The sequence below is a fragment of the Salmo salar genome, chromosome ssa13 (genome assembly GCF_905237065.1).
Source record: "Salmo salar chromosome ssa13, Ssal_v3.1, whole genome shotgun sequence".
Classification (NCBI taxonomy): domain Eukaryota; kingdom Metazoa; phylum Chordata; class Actinopteri; order Salmoniformes; family Salmonidae; genus Salmo; species Salmo salar.
In genome coordinates, this window is record NC_059454.1 from 90,656,467 (window position 1) to 90,669,745 (window position 13,279).

At 42.1% G+C, this 13,279-nt stretch overlaps 1 protein-coding gene across 1 annotated transcript; it reads left to right on the top strand.

Moving 5' to 3' along the window:
* The first annotated feature begins 222 nt into the window (after positions 1-222).
* Positions 223-3,228, top strand: LOC106568263 (beta-3 adrenergic receptor). The gene is made up of 2 exons (XM_014138435.2): positions 223-607; positions 1,273-3,228. The coding sequence occupies exon 2, from the start codon at positions 1,310-1,312 to the stop codon at positions 2,639-2,641; it is 1,332 nt and encodes a 443-aa protein (XP_013993910.1). The 5' UTR covers positions 223-607; positions 1,273-1,309; the 3' UTR covers positions 2,642-3,228.
* The last annotated feature ends 10,051 nt before the right edge of the window (positions 3,229-13,279 follow it).

The following is a 13,279-nucleotide window of genomic DNA, read 5'->3' on the forward strand; positions in this document are numbered from 1 at the left end:
GCCACCATGCTTCTACATCTGCATTTGGGGTTTTAGGCTGGGTTTCTGTATAAGCACTTTGTGACATCTGCTGATGTTAAAACAGCTTTATAAATACATTTGATTTGATATGGTCTGTGAGGAAAGTTTATCCACAGCTTGAACCTGAACCGCACACTGGTGGACTGGAGATCCGTAACAAAAGTCAGGCATATAAAAGATCCATGGAACAGAAGTCAAAGTCCCCAAAAGCCAAGGCAGAAGTAAATGGGAAGAATCATCAGTATGCTATCTGAAGTTTCTGAAGACTGTCAACCTATAGCATCAGCTTATACCATGGGAAAATTGGTGAAGACTTAGATGTTGTTTCTTGTGTTACACAGAAAGCAAAAATAAGAGAAGCCCTTTTGCAATAGACAAAACCACAGAGTTGGCTCTGCAAGATACATTTAGATCACACTGCATGCAGCACGTGCAGGGAGAGAGTTGAGCTAGAAGGCTGCTCTGCATGAGCAACTTCCGTACCAGAGATCATTGTTTTGAAGCGGGACTGTTTTTTTATTATAATGTCCTCCACCAAGGTGACATCAAGCCAACAAACAAACTCTCCGTGAGCACATTCACTAAGGTATGGTTGTTGTGACGTATTCACTTTTTTCTACTGATAGAGTTGTTGTTATTATTGGCTTATTCGTTTATTTTATAATAGTTAATTCATCATAATTAATCATCTATAATAGAGTCAGTAGAAAACAGATATACAGTTTACATATTAAAATGCTTTAGTTTAATAAATTAAAATGAAAAATATTTTTGGGAGGCACTAAAAGTTTAGTTATACGCATTATCGATTTAGGACGCTTTTGGATTATCCAAACCTTGCTTTTTGTCTTGCTATTGTTGCTCTCTGTTCTCTTTGTCAAGAAAAAAACTGAACAAGGTCCAACAGTGGAGAAGACATTTTGCGGCAGATCTAACTTGTCTGCTGTGAGCTGCTGCAGTTTGACAAACTTCTCCCTATTTTCCTTTGTCTTGATGATCAAGCCATCAAATCTGGATTCCACCCAGTCAAACTGCTATCATGCAAGCATATTATGCACTTTGCTCATCAAAATCATATCACTTCAAGAATATAATGTAATACTCTGAAAAAACTGAAAGTGTATTAGGAGAGTAAGAGAGAAGCTATTGAGTAACAGACTGCATGATTTCATTTCACCTGTTTGACCTGCTAACTAGAAACTGAGCAATCACTTAACATGTGATTAAATTAGTCCCTCTCGTGTCCTTCAGGGCTTTCTGAGTGGTCGTCTGACTGACTGTGTAGAGTATGAACAACCACAGTTCTGGACCTTACCACCCTCCGGCTGAACCATTGGTGATGCCTGTTCTGGTGGTCATTATCTTCATGACGGTTGCTGGCAACCTACTGGTCATCCTCACCATCGCCCGCACCCTCCACCTCCAGACCACCACCAACATCTTTGTCACCTCCCTGGCCTGTGCTGACCTTATCATGGGCTGCCTGGTGCAGCCGCTGGGGGCCTCCCTAGTGGTGACCGGGGACTGGCTCCTTAGCGGCACAGCCTGTGAGCTCTGGACATCCATGGATGTCCTCTGTGTGACAGCCAGCATTGAGACGCTCTGCACCATCGCTGTGGACCGCTATATCGCCATCACACGGCCTCTCAGGTACCAGTCTCTGCTGGGGAAACGTCAGGCGTGGCTCATGGTGTGTGTGGTGTGGGGTGTGGCAGCCCTCGTCTCTATCGTCCCAATCATGAGCCAGTCGTGGCGTGCTCATAACGACACCGGGAGCACGCAGTGCTACGAGGAGCCACGCTGCTGTGACTTCATCACCAACATGCCCTACGCCATCGGGTCCTCTGTTGTGTCCTTCTACGTCCCCCTGATGATCATGATCTTCATCTACAGTAGTGTCTTCCTCATCGCCACACGGCAGGTCAGGCTGATGAATGAAAACAAGCTGCGTTTCCTCAGTTGGTGTGACATCCCCCCGTCAGAGTGGCACCTAGTCAGCCCTGGGAGTCCCAATGGCAGGGATGGGAGCATCACTGGCAGAGCTGGGAGCAGGAACAGGACTGGGAACATCGGCAGGGCTGGGAGCAGCTTCATTTTTGACTCCATACAGTGGAGGAGCCAGGGCCGCAGGCACACTCGGCTAACTGTCCTAAAGGAACACAAAGCCATCAAGACCCTGGGGATCATCATGGGGACCTTTACTCTGTGCTGGTTGCCCTTTTTTGTGTCCAACATCATCAAGGTGTTTGACCCAGATATCCCCTCCAGGGAAGTTTTTATTCTGCTCAACTGGCTGGGCTACCTGAACTCAGGCCTCAACCCCATCATCTACTGCCACAGCCCAGAGTTTCGCTCAGCCTTCCGGAACCTTCTATGTTGCTTGTGGCTCTCTAAGGTGGGGCTCAACAGAGTCTTCAAGGGGCTGTGGACTAGTGCCATGCTGGAGGAGAGTAGAGCCGATGCAGGGACACACAGCTGCCAGGGCCTGAGACAGGGGCAGAGGCAGGGGCAGAGCCAGGATCAGGAGCATGGACTGGGGCAGGAGGGACTGCCTCTGCCGCTAACACCCATTCAACACAGTCCAGACGGAATGGATGTCACTGACACAGCGACAGTCTGAGAGAAAGTCACACCTATACAGTATATACAGAATGAATGCACTAGCTCTGTTTGGTTGATCGCATTGTTGGCTTCATCAAATTTACATGATACACAAGGGTTCAAAAAGGTTTCTTCGGCTGTCCCCATAGGATAACTATTTTTTGTTCCAGGGAGAACCCTTTTTGGTTCAATATAGAACCCTTTTGGGTTGCATGTAGAACCCTCTGTGGAAAAGGTCCTACATGGAACCCAAAAGGGTTCTTCAAAGGATTCTCCTATGGGGAAGGCCAAAGAACCCTTTTAGGTTCCATATAGGACCTTTTTTTTAGGAGTGTACAATTCACACATTTAGAGATGAGGAATAAGGAACAAATGCAAATATATATATATATATACACACACAGTGAGGGAAAAAAGTATTTGATCCCCTACTGATTTTGTACGTTTGCCCACTGACAAAGAAATCTCAAATTTGAGATTTCAAAAATCACAAATTTGGACTCATCAGACCAAATGACAGATTTCCACTGGTCTAATGTCCATTGCTCATGTTGTTTTGGCCCAAGCAAGTCTCTTCTTCTTATTGGTGTCCTTTAGTAGTGGTTTCTTTGCAGCAATCCAACCATGAAGGCCTGATTCACTCAGTCTCCTCTGAACAGTTGATGTTGAGATGTGTCTGTTACTTGAACTCTGTGAAGCATTTATTTGGCCTGCAATTTCTGAGGCTGGTAACTCTAATGAACTTATCCTCTGCAGCAGAGGTAACTCTGAGTCTTCCTTTCCTGTGTCGGTCCTCATGAGAGCCAGTTTCATCACAGCGTTTGATGGTTTTTGCGACTGCACTTGAAATTTTCCACATTGACTGACCTTCATGTCTTAACGTAATGATGGATTGTCGTATTCTCTTTGCATATTTGAGCTGTTCTTGCCATAATATGGGCTTGATCTTTTACCAAATAGGGTTATCTTCTGTATACCACCCCTACCTTGTCACAACACAACTGATTGGCTCAAACACATTAAGAAGGAAAGACCCACTTTTATTCCATTGGCTTGAATCCGCACTATGCATCTCTTGCAAGGGCGTATTTTTTACTGGCTCTCCACTGGTTTAAAAAACAACGATTGATAGGCAGCTTAAACATTTTCAATTAAACCATTATTGGGTTCAAATACACATTTAGATTTGCGAACAGCCATCCACAACAACCCCAATCAATAAGCCGCAAATAGCTAAATGAGAGAGCAATAGTGTGATTCACATCAATGCGCTATGTAGATATCAATAATAAGTGATATCCGTATCGCAGTAGACCACACCACTGCTGTCATCATTACCTCCAAACGTTGATTCAAATTGGATAATCTTTGAATGCCGACAGCAGTCTGACAGCAGTCGCACCATTGGAAGACATACTGTAGCTTGGACTATAGCCTACAAAAGTCTGTTCCTTCCTCTTTCCCCTCGATCCATCAAACACATTTGTTGTGTCATCATAGGGGTCTCTGACTTGTGGTCAAACTCGCTCAGGTGGAACAAACTTAAACTTGGGCCTTTTTTCAATGCAGATTTGAATATCATTGAGAAAACAGAAGTGTCAAAGATTTTTTTTTGCAAACATTCTTTCTGAATTTAAAAGTAATCCTCAAAGTAATCATCTAGTTTTTAAAAGTATCTGTAATCTGTTTACAATATTTCTGCTAGTAATGTAACGAATTACAGTTACCGTTTTTTGTAATCCCTTACATGTAACGGATTACATGTAACCCGTTACTCCCCAACACTGGAGATAACTGCGGATGGATCAACAACAATTGTAGTTACTCCACAATACTAACATATATTACAGAGTGAAAAGAAGGAAGCCTGTACAGAATACAAATATTCCAAAACATCCTGTTTGCAATAAGGCACTAAAGTAATACTGCAAAAAATGTGGCAAAGAAATTTACCTTTTCTCCTGAACACAAAGTATTATGTTTGTTGCAAATCCAACACAACACATCATTGGGTACCACTCTTCATATTTCATATACAGATCTGGGGAAGGACACCAAAACATTTCTGCAGCATTGAAGGTCCCCAAGAAAGTGGCATCCATCATTCTTAAATGGAAGAAGTTGGAAACCACCAAGACTCGTCCTAGAGGTGACTGCCTGGCCAAACTGGGCCATCGAGGGAGAAGGGCTTTGGTCAGGGAGGTGACCAAGAACCCGATGGTCACTCTGACAGAGCTCTAGAGTTCCTCTGTGGAGATGGGACAACCTTCCAGAAGGACACCCATTTCTGCAGCACTCCACCAATCATGCATTTATGGTAGAGTGGCCAGACGGAACCCTCTCCTCAGTAAAAGGCACATGACAGCCTGCTTGGAGTTTGACAAAAGGCACCTAAAGGACTCTCAGACCATGAGAAACAAGATTCTCTGGTCTGATGAAACCAAGATTGAACTCTTTTGCGTGAATACCAAGCGTCACATTTGGAGGAAACATGGCACTATCCCTATGGTGGAGCATGGTGGTTGCAGCATCATGCTGTAGGGATATCTTTCAGTGGCAGGTACTGCGAGACTTGTCAGGATCAAGGGAGAGATGAACGAAGCAAAGTACAGAGAGATCCTTGATGAAAACCTGCTCCAAAGCTCTCAGGACCTCAGACTAGGGCAAAGGTTCACCTTCCAACAGGACAACGACCCTAAGCACACAGTCAAGACAACGCAGGACTGGCTTCGCGACAAGTCTCTGAATGTCCTCGAGTGGACTACATAGAGGCCCGGACTTGAACCCGTTTGAACATCTCTGGAGAGACCGGAAAATAGCTGTGCAGCGACGCTCCCCATCCAACTTGACAGAGCTTGGGAGGATCTGCAGAGAAGAATGGGAGAACAAAAATTCTAAAAACCTGTTTTTGGGGTATTGTATGTAGATTTATGAGAGAATATATATATAAAATATATATAGAGTTGAAGTTGGAAGTTTACATACACTTAGGTTGGAGTCATTAAAACTCGTTTTTCAACCACTCCACAAATTTCTTGTTAACAAACTATAGTTTTGACAAGTCTGTGCAGGACACAAGTAAGTTTTCCAACAATTGTTTACAGACAGATTATTTCACTTATAATTCACTATATCACAATTCCAGTGGGTCAGAAGTTTACATACACTAAGTTGACTGTGCCTTTAAACAGCTTGGAAAATTCCAGAAAATGATGTCATGGCTGATGTAAGAACACCATCCCAACCATGAAGCACGGGGGTGCTTTGCTGCAGGAGGGACTGGTGCACTTCACAAAATAGATGGCATCCTGAGGAAGGAAAATTATGTGGATATATTGAAGCAACGTCTCAAGACATCAGTCAGGAAGTTAAAGCTTGGTTGCAAATGGGTCTTCCAAATGGACAATGACCCCAAGCATACTTCCAAAGTTGTGGCAAAATGGCTTAAGGACAACAAAGTCAAGGTATTGGAGTGGCCATCACAAAGCCCTGACCTCAATCCCATAAAAAAAATATTGTGGGCAGAACTGAAAAAGTGTGTGAGAAAGGAGGCCTACAAACCTGACTCAGTTACACCAGCTCTGTCAGGAGGAATGGGCCAAAATTCACCCAACTTATTGTGGGAAGCTTGTGGAAGGCTACCCGAAACGTTTGACCCAAGTTAAACAATTTAAAGGCAATGCTACCAAATACTAATTGAGTGTATGTAAACTTCTGACCCACTAGGAATGTGATGAAAGAAATAAAAGCAATCGTTCTCTCTACTATTATTCTGACATTTCACATTCTTAAAATAAAGTTGTGATCCTGACTGACCTAAAACAGGGAATTTTTACTAGGATTACATTTCAGGAATTGTGAAAAACTGAGTTTGAATGTATTTGCCTAAAGTGTATGCAAACTTCTGACTTCAACTTATATATATTATATATATTTTTTTAATCCATTTTAGAATAAGGCAACAACGTAACAAAATGTGTAACAATTCAAGGGCTCTGAATACTTTCTGAATGCACTGTAAACATAACATGTCAAATGTGCCATGATTTAATTGGGTGTTTTTCTATCTCTGTGTGTGTGTGTGTGTGTGTGTGTGTGTGTGTGTGTGTGTGTGTGTGTGTGTGTGTGTGTGTGTGTGTGTGTGTGTGTCTGTGTGTGTCTGTGTCTGTGTGTCTGTGTGTGTGTGTGTGTGTGTGTGTGTGTGTGTGTGTGTGTTTAACCAAACACGATTTTCTGGTTTATCTTCAAGTTGACTCTGCGTTCCAGAGAGGTGGTCGTTCGGTTTCTCAAGCATGATGACAGGCTGAATATTCTCTCCACAAACGCAGGGGCAGAAACCAGATCCAGCACCACAGGGTACAGCTTTGGATAAACAGCCATCCTTGCCTAACAAAACTGTTGACTTGACTCTGTAAACATGCCCCCTTTATCTCTTCCAGGTATTTCCGCAGCTCACACGGGGCACTTAATTACCTGCCAGGTTGACCCTCCCCCTAAGACACAATCTTTGATGCAACAAAGCTATATTTCTGAAGGACTGTGGTTGATATGCTTGCTGGATTCAAAGTGCTGGCACCTTTGGGGGTCCTGCTGCTCCACGGCTGTACCCCCTGATTTGCTGAAGTACAAAGACTCTGCTTCCCTCATCAGTGGCTCCATCTCTGTTGAGCGAAGTGCCAGAGACACGCTTGGGTCCATCAAGCAAGCTGCTGCAGGGGTTGGATCGAAGTTGGCTGCCAGAGGATCCAGTTTGAAGTTGGTTGATGTAGATTGTGAACAGCTCCAGCAACTGCACAAGCTGCTCCAGCTTGCCCCAGTCAAGCTCCGTGCTCGCCCTCGGATTTCTTCCATTAGCTAGTGATAGCTAGTGATGATGATGCACAAACTAGGCCTATTTGAAACATTTGCATCTAACTTGCAGCATTTACCCACCATATTTACAAGCTCAAAAACCCCATTAGAAAAAAAGCTTGAAAACCCCATTTGATTTTAGCCAGGTAGAAAAAAACTAAAACTAAACATAATTTATGATGGTTTTTATTTTATTTTAGTTCATTTTGCAGTCAAATATAGTACTTTCAGTACATGTTTTTAATTTTAATTTTAATTTCAGTTTACTAAATAGTTATTCAATTTTAGTGTTTATTTTAGTTTCAGTTCTCATTTAATAGAATAACCTTGGTACTAATATTGTTGTTACACTGCATTGTGCATGTCAATAATTGTAATGCCACTTCTTTGTTACCTGTACATATCTCAGCATTCTAATCAAGGAAGTGGTCGAGTGCTGAGAATGTTAAATACATCAACTTCCCACGCCTCAATATGTGTATGTGGGTGGTTTGTGTAGTCAGTGGACTTGAACAGTGGGTGAGTTTCAGTTGATAAACCACAGTAGTTCAGCTTGTCACTCCAGTGCCACCTTGGCATGTACAGTGTATATATAACAAGCTTAACAGACATAAGTACTGTAAGTAATTGTCAAGACCTGTTGGGGGGAAATATTTGGAAATCCTTTGTGTGATCTGTTATTAAAGGTGTGTATTTGTATTTATTATTTATTAAGGCAGCAGCTACTCTTCCTGGGGTCCAGCAAAATTAAGGCAGTTATACAATTTAAAAAACATTACAATACATTGCACAACAGATTTCACGACACATTGAGTGTGTGCCCTCGGGCCACTACTCTACTAGCACATAATATGTAATAGTAGAGTAGTGGCCTGAGAGCAGGGCGAAAATCTGATATCAACTTTGGAGGGGACAATTACATGAAATTTTCTCAAGAGGGGGACACCAAAAGTAGTGCTGTAACACATAGCCTACATTGTAATATGGTAAATGTATATTGAGGAACCAAAGAAATAATGTGTTTGCCGTACTCCTAACTACCGGTACCCAAAACTTCACAACTAATCACAACAGCAATACCATTGCCTTTAACAAATCTTAGTTCAGTCACCAGTTTAAGTTGGGAGTGGGGGTATCCATGGCATTTTCCAATTATGTTCCTATTTTACAAGTCAAAGAAATTGAGAACCTTTCATAATGTTGCCAAACAAAGACTCAACAAACTTACCTGAGACTCCCTGTCTCTGCCAGTCTGTCCCCAACTCTGCTGTCTGTGTGCCATCTGTTGCCTGCTCTGCCTAATGACATCATTGTGAAACATTTCCATTTGAATTTCATTTCTTTCCTATGAACATTTTATCAACTAGTCTTTGAGATATTAGGCTACTAGGGTTCTTACTTTGCGTTTTGGTGTACTGAAAAATACTCTGATGTCCGTCTTTTATTTTTCTGCCATTTCTCTACCTGGCTGGCTGGCTACACACACACACAGTGTGTAGGTTATTTACAGTAGGAGATGGGCTTCTATCATTTTATCTTTTATCATTCTATTTGGGCTTCGATCTAAAAGGTAGCTAGCAAATGTGAAACGGATTAAAATGACAAGAGTTGACAGCTGTATGAGTTCACCATTTACACAACATATGCTGCAACCTTTTGTAATTTTAATAGTTTGTTTCATATTGGCTGGCTTCCAACAATAGCTGAATTTGCAAAGCTAGCGAGCACCAATTCCGTTTCAGTGGTGTTTGCTATAATCTTTGCTACCCGGGTTAAATAAAGGTGAAATAAAATAAATAAATAAAAGTTCCCTTGCGATATTTAAGACAATGTTAGAAGAGAGTGTAGTTCTGTTCAGTTTGGACTTCAGTTTATCGCTAACCTTATCACAGGGACTTTGAAGCACTAACTTACATCATCTGCATGCTGATCTTGGAATAAATTGACGATAGCAAAGATTCCATCTTTGACGAGGCCACATAAATGGAATAGGTACTAGCTAGCTTAATAGTTAATATTTGCCCGCTAGCTCTGCATATTCAGCTAGTGTGTGTGCACGATTGACTGGATTAACCTCACGTCAGTTACGTTCATTGAGTGCCTTTCAGACAGTAGATACACATACCTTGTGTTATGTCTACTCTAAATCCATGCTTTTAATTTAGCTGTAATGTGAAATGTTTGGTTTACGATAGATTTTGAAATGTGTATGGCATTGTGTTTGTATTAAATGAGGTATGTGTGTAAAGCTATTTTGTAGGCAAACTGAATGCGCACAACAGTAAACCGATAATCTCATAGATAACCTCACCTGAATACCATATTCATAATGTATCAAATACATGTATCAAACTGACGTAAAAACAGGAAAGTATGAATAGAGAAACAGGACGGAATTAATAAAGACAGTGAAAGACAGACAGACCGTAAACAATATGGCAGTATGACTAATTTACCTCTTAAGATGGGTCCAGTATAAACTCTGTTACCTTGCCAAATAAGGAACTGGCAGTGGATCAAACCATTTTGAGGCAAAGGGTGGGGGGGTCGCAATCTTTTGAAACTTAAAAACGCGCTATTAAGTGTCTATAATCAGCACAATTGCTTTCATTGCGTATTATTAATAGTATTTCAATTACATAGTTATGTTTCAGTGATATATTGGGGGGGACAAATCATATTTTTCCCAGGATGGGGGGGGTCGTGTCCCCCCTGTCCCCCCCGGGATTTCCGCCCCTGCTTGAGAGCACACACTACAATATCTACAACACAAAATCCAGGGGTACATGTGTATATAGTGTGTAAGTTGTCATGTGTGTGCATGTGTCTGTGCCTGTGTGTGTTTGGTCACAGTCCCCTCTGTTCCATAAGGTGTATTTCTATCTGTTCTTTTATCTCTATCACATGGTGTTCAGATATGAGCCTCTCTATCTATACCTAAAATACATCAGAGTATCTGAGAGAAGTTTTCATACATTCAAACTCAGATAAAACAACACAACTTTCCGTTTATTCTGAGCATCGATTTCTAACACCAGAGATCAGACAGAATAATGTTTGTTAGTTATAGCTGCGAGTACATCTTGTTTTTGTTGTGCTCTCCTATAAGACTAATTGAGCATTCACTACTCTGTGGTTTGGAACGTACTGTAGATCAGAGGAAATTCTGTCTAGTTGATTTCTAGAAGTTTCATTAGGCCACTAGACTAGTTAGCTGCAGAATGCCTTGGGCATAGCAGAAGAGGTATCGATCGAGACAACTTACAACATGGAGTCATTTTATTCTCTTCATAATGACAGGATGTCTAATGTATGTGAGAAACATTTAAATTATTATACACTGTCACAGACATGTCTAATTTTGAAATGATGATAAATCATTTGAGAACAGGCAACAAAAGTTAGTTTACATTAATTGGCAGTACGTTTCATGAGAGCAGTCTTTCCAAGGAGGTTGATTCATCAATGCCACTATTACAGCAATGCCAATATTAATGTGCTATGTCTTTTAGAATGATAATTGTGCTGCATTACAAGGTCCACTTAAGAATGGGAGTGTGAAGGTTGAACAAGGATAAATGTAGTATTCAAATGATATTTGTGTCTCTAGGATACCCACTGGAGAAACTACAAATCATCTGGGAATGGCTTAGTGACAGATGGCCAGACAAGTCCTCACATCATAGGACATCAGGATGTCATTGGACGTCGTAGAACATCATCTTGTGGCCAATCCATCAAATCAGAAAGTCTATGGTTTGTCAAGATAGTGTAACCCCAGATGATTCAGTTGACAGAATGACACCAGAGTTATCACAGGCACTCAGTCTGATGTTTGCTGCCTGGTCAAGGCAGAATGTAAGCGACTGGAGTCAGACAGGGAAATTAACTCTCCAAAGATGAACTGTTGTTCTAGGCTGGGTGGTTTGACAGTATGAACAATGGCATGATACTGCAGTCAATGAATTACCAACCAGCCAGTGATACAGTGTATGTTGGAATTAACTTGAAAATGAGATTGTATGAAAGGTCAATTGCAATGGTAAAGGTTACACAAGTTTGTTGAATGATTCCATTTGCTGTTTTGGACGATATTAGAATGTGAGTATAAGATGTTATGTGCGCCATAGATTTTTCAATGTGTTAATTGTCCATTGCATTCCACAGAGTACATGTAATATCAACAGAAGTGCAATGCAATTAAAGGTGTTACATAGGGGCGGCAGGTAGCCTAGTGGTTAGAGCGTTGGATCAAGTCCCCGAGCTGACAAGGTAAAAAAATCGGTCATTCTGCCTCTGAACAAGGCAGTTAACCCACTGTTCCTAGGCCGTCATTGAAAATAAGAATTTGTTCTTAACTGACTTGCCTATTTAAATAAAGGTAAAATATATATATAACCATTTCTATATAATTATTTAGGCCTAGTACTCATTACCAAGTGAAAATTCCTACAAAGAATAGATGAGCTTGTACTTTTTACAAAACAATTAGGAATTTTATTGTTAGATTAATAATTTGATGAATTAGATGAAACAAAGATATAACATAAAAGTAACTATTCTAGTGGTGACTCAAATCTGTAGCCTATAGAGTGAGTAGCCTAGATAGCTAATTTACTAAATGGGATTGTCCTTTTCTCCCCTTTTTAATATTACAAGTAACAATGGAAATCAACAACTCTGTCTGTCTTCATCTGTTTCTTTCTTGTAAGCATTTTTCCATCCTAGAGTCTGAGACCTTGTGGAAATCTGTGGTAGAGAAGAAGAATGTATGACAATTTAGCATTAGTTAAAAATACATAATGACAGCTGGAATTATGTATGATAAACTATCTCTACCTCTATTTTCCAATGTTGCATCAATTAATCATGAGTTCAATCACGGCAGTATTTGCCAGGGTCATACAACTAATGGCTCCCAGACAAGTAATGAGTGGGCTAAAAAGCATCAGTACTAAAAGCCTGCAACCCATCTGTTCAATCATCAATCCATCTGTGTCCGACGTTACTGTCACAACGTCCACAGAAGGTGGCGCCACTCCCCGGTCGGGAAAACCGCATTTAGTACCACATCTGGCCATTATGAGTACCTCGTCATGCCGCATGGGTTAAAGAATGCTCCCGCCGTCTTCCAATCCTTTGTAGACGAGGTTCTTAGAGACCTGCTCGGTCAGGGTGTGGTGGTATACATCGATGACATTTTGATCTACTCCGCCACACGTGCCGAGCACTTGTCTCTGGTGCGTAAAGTGCTTGGGCGGCTGCTGGAGCATGACCTGTACGTCAAGGCTGAGAAATGTGAGTTCTTCAAACGAGCCGTCTCTTTTCTGGGATATTGCATTTCCACCAATGGGGTAGAGGTGGAATGTGACCGCGTTACAGCCGTGAGTAATTGGCCGACTCCAACCACAGTGAAGGAGGTGCAGCGGTTCTTGGGGTTTGCCAATTACCTCGGTCGAGGTTTATCCGGGGCTTTGGTCATGTGACGGCTCCCATAACCTCACTGATGAAGGGGGGGCCGGTGCTGCTGCGGTGGTCGGCAGAGGCGGACAGAGCCTTTAGTCGTCTGAAGGCTCTGTTTACCGATGCCCCGGTGCTGGCTCATCCGGACCCCTCTTTGCCATTCATAGTGGAGGTGGACGCGTCCGAGGCTGGCGTTGGAGCGGGGCTGTCGCAGCGCTCGGGTGCGCCTCCGAAGCTTCGCCCCTGTGCGTTCTTTTCTAAGAAGCTGAGTCCGGCGGAGCACAACTATGATGTGGGGGACCGGGAGTTGTTAGCTGTGGTCGAGGCCCTGAAGGTGTGGAGA

Coding starts and splice junctions, on each gene's coding strand:
- LOC106568263 (XM_014138435.2), top strand. CDS start 1,310: ATGAACAACCACAGTTCTGGACCTTACCACCCTCCGGCTGAACCATTG.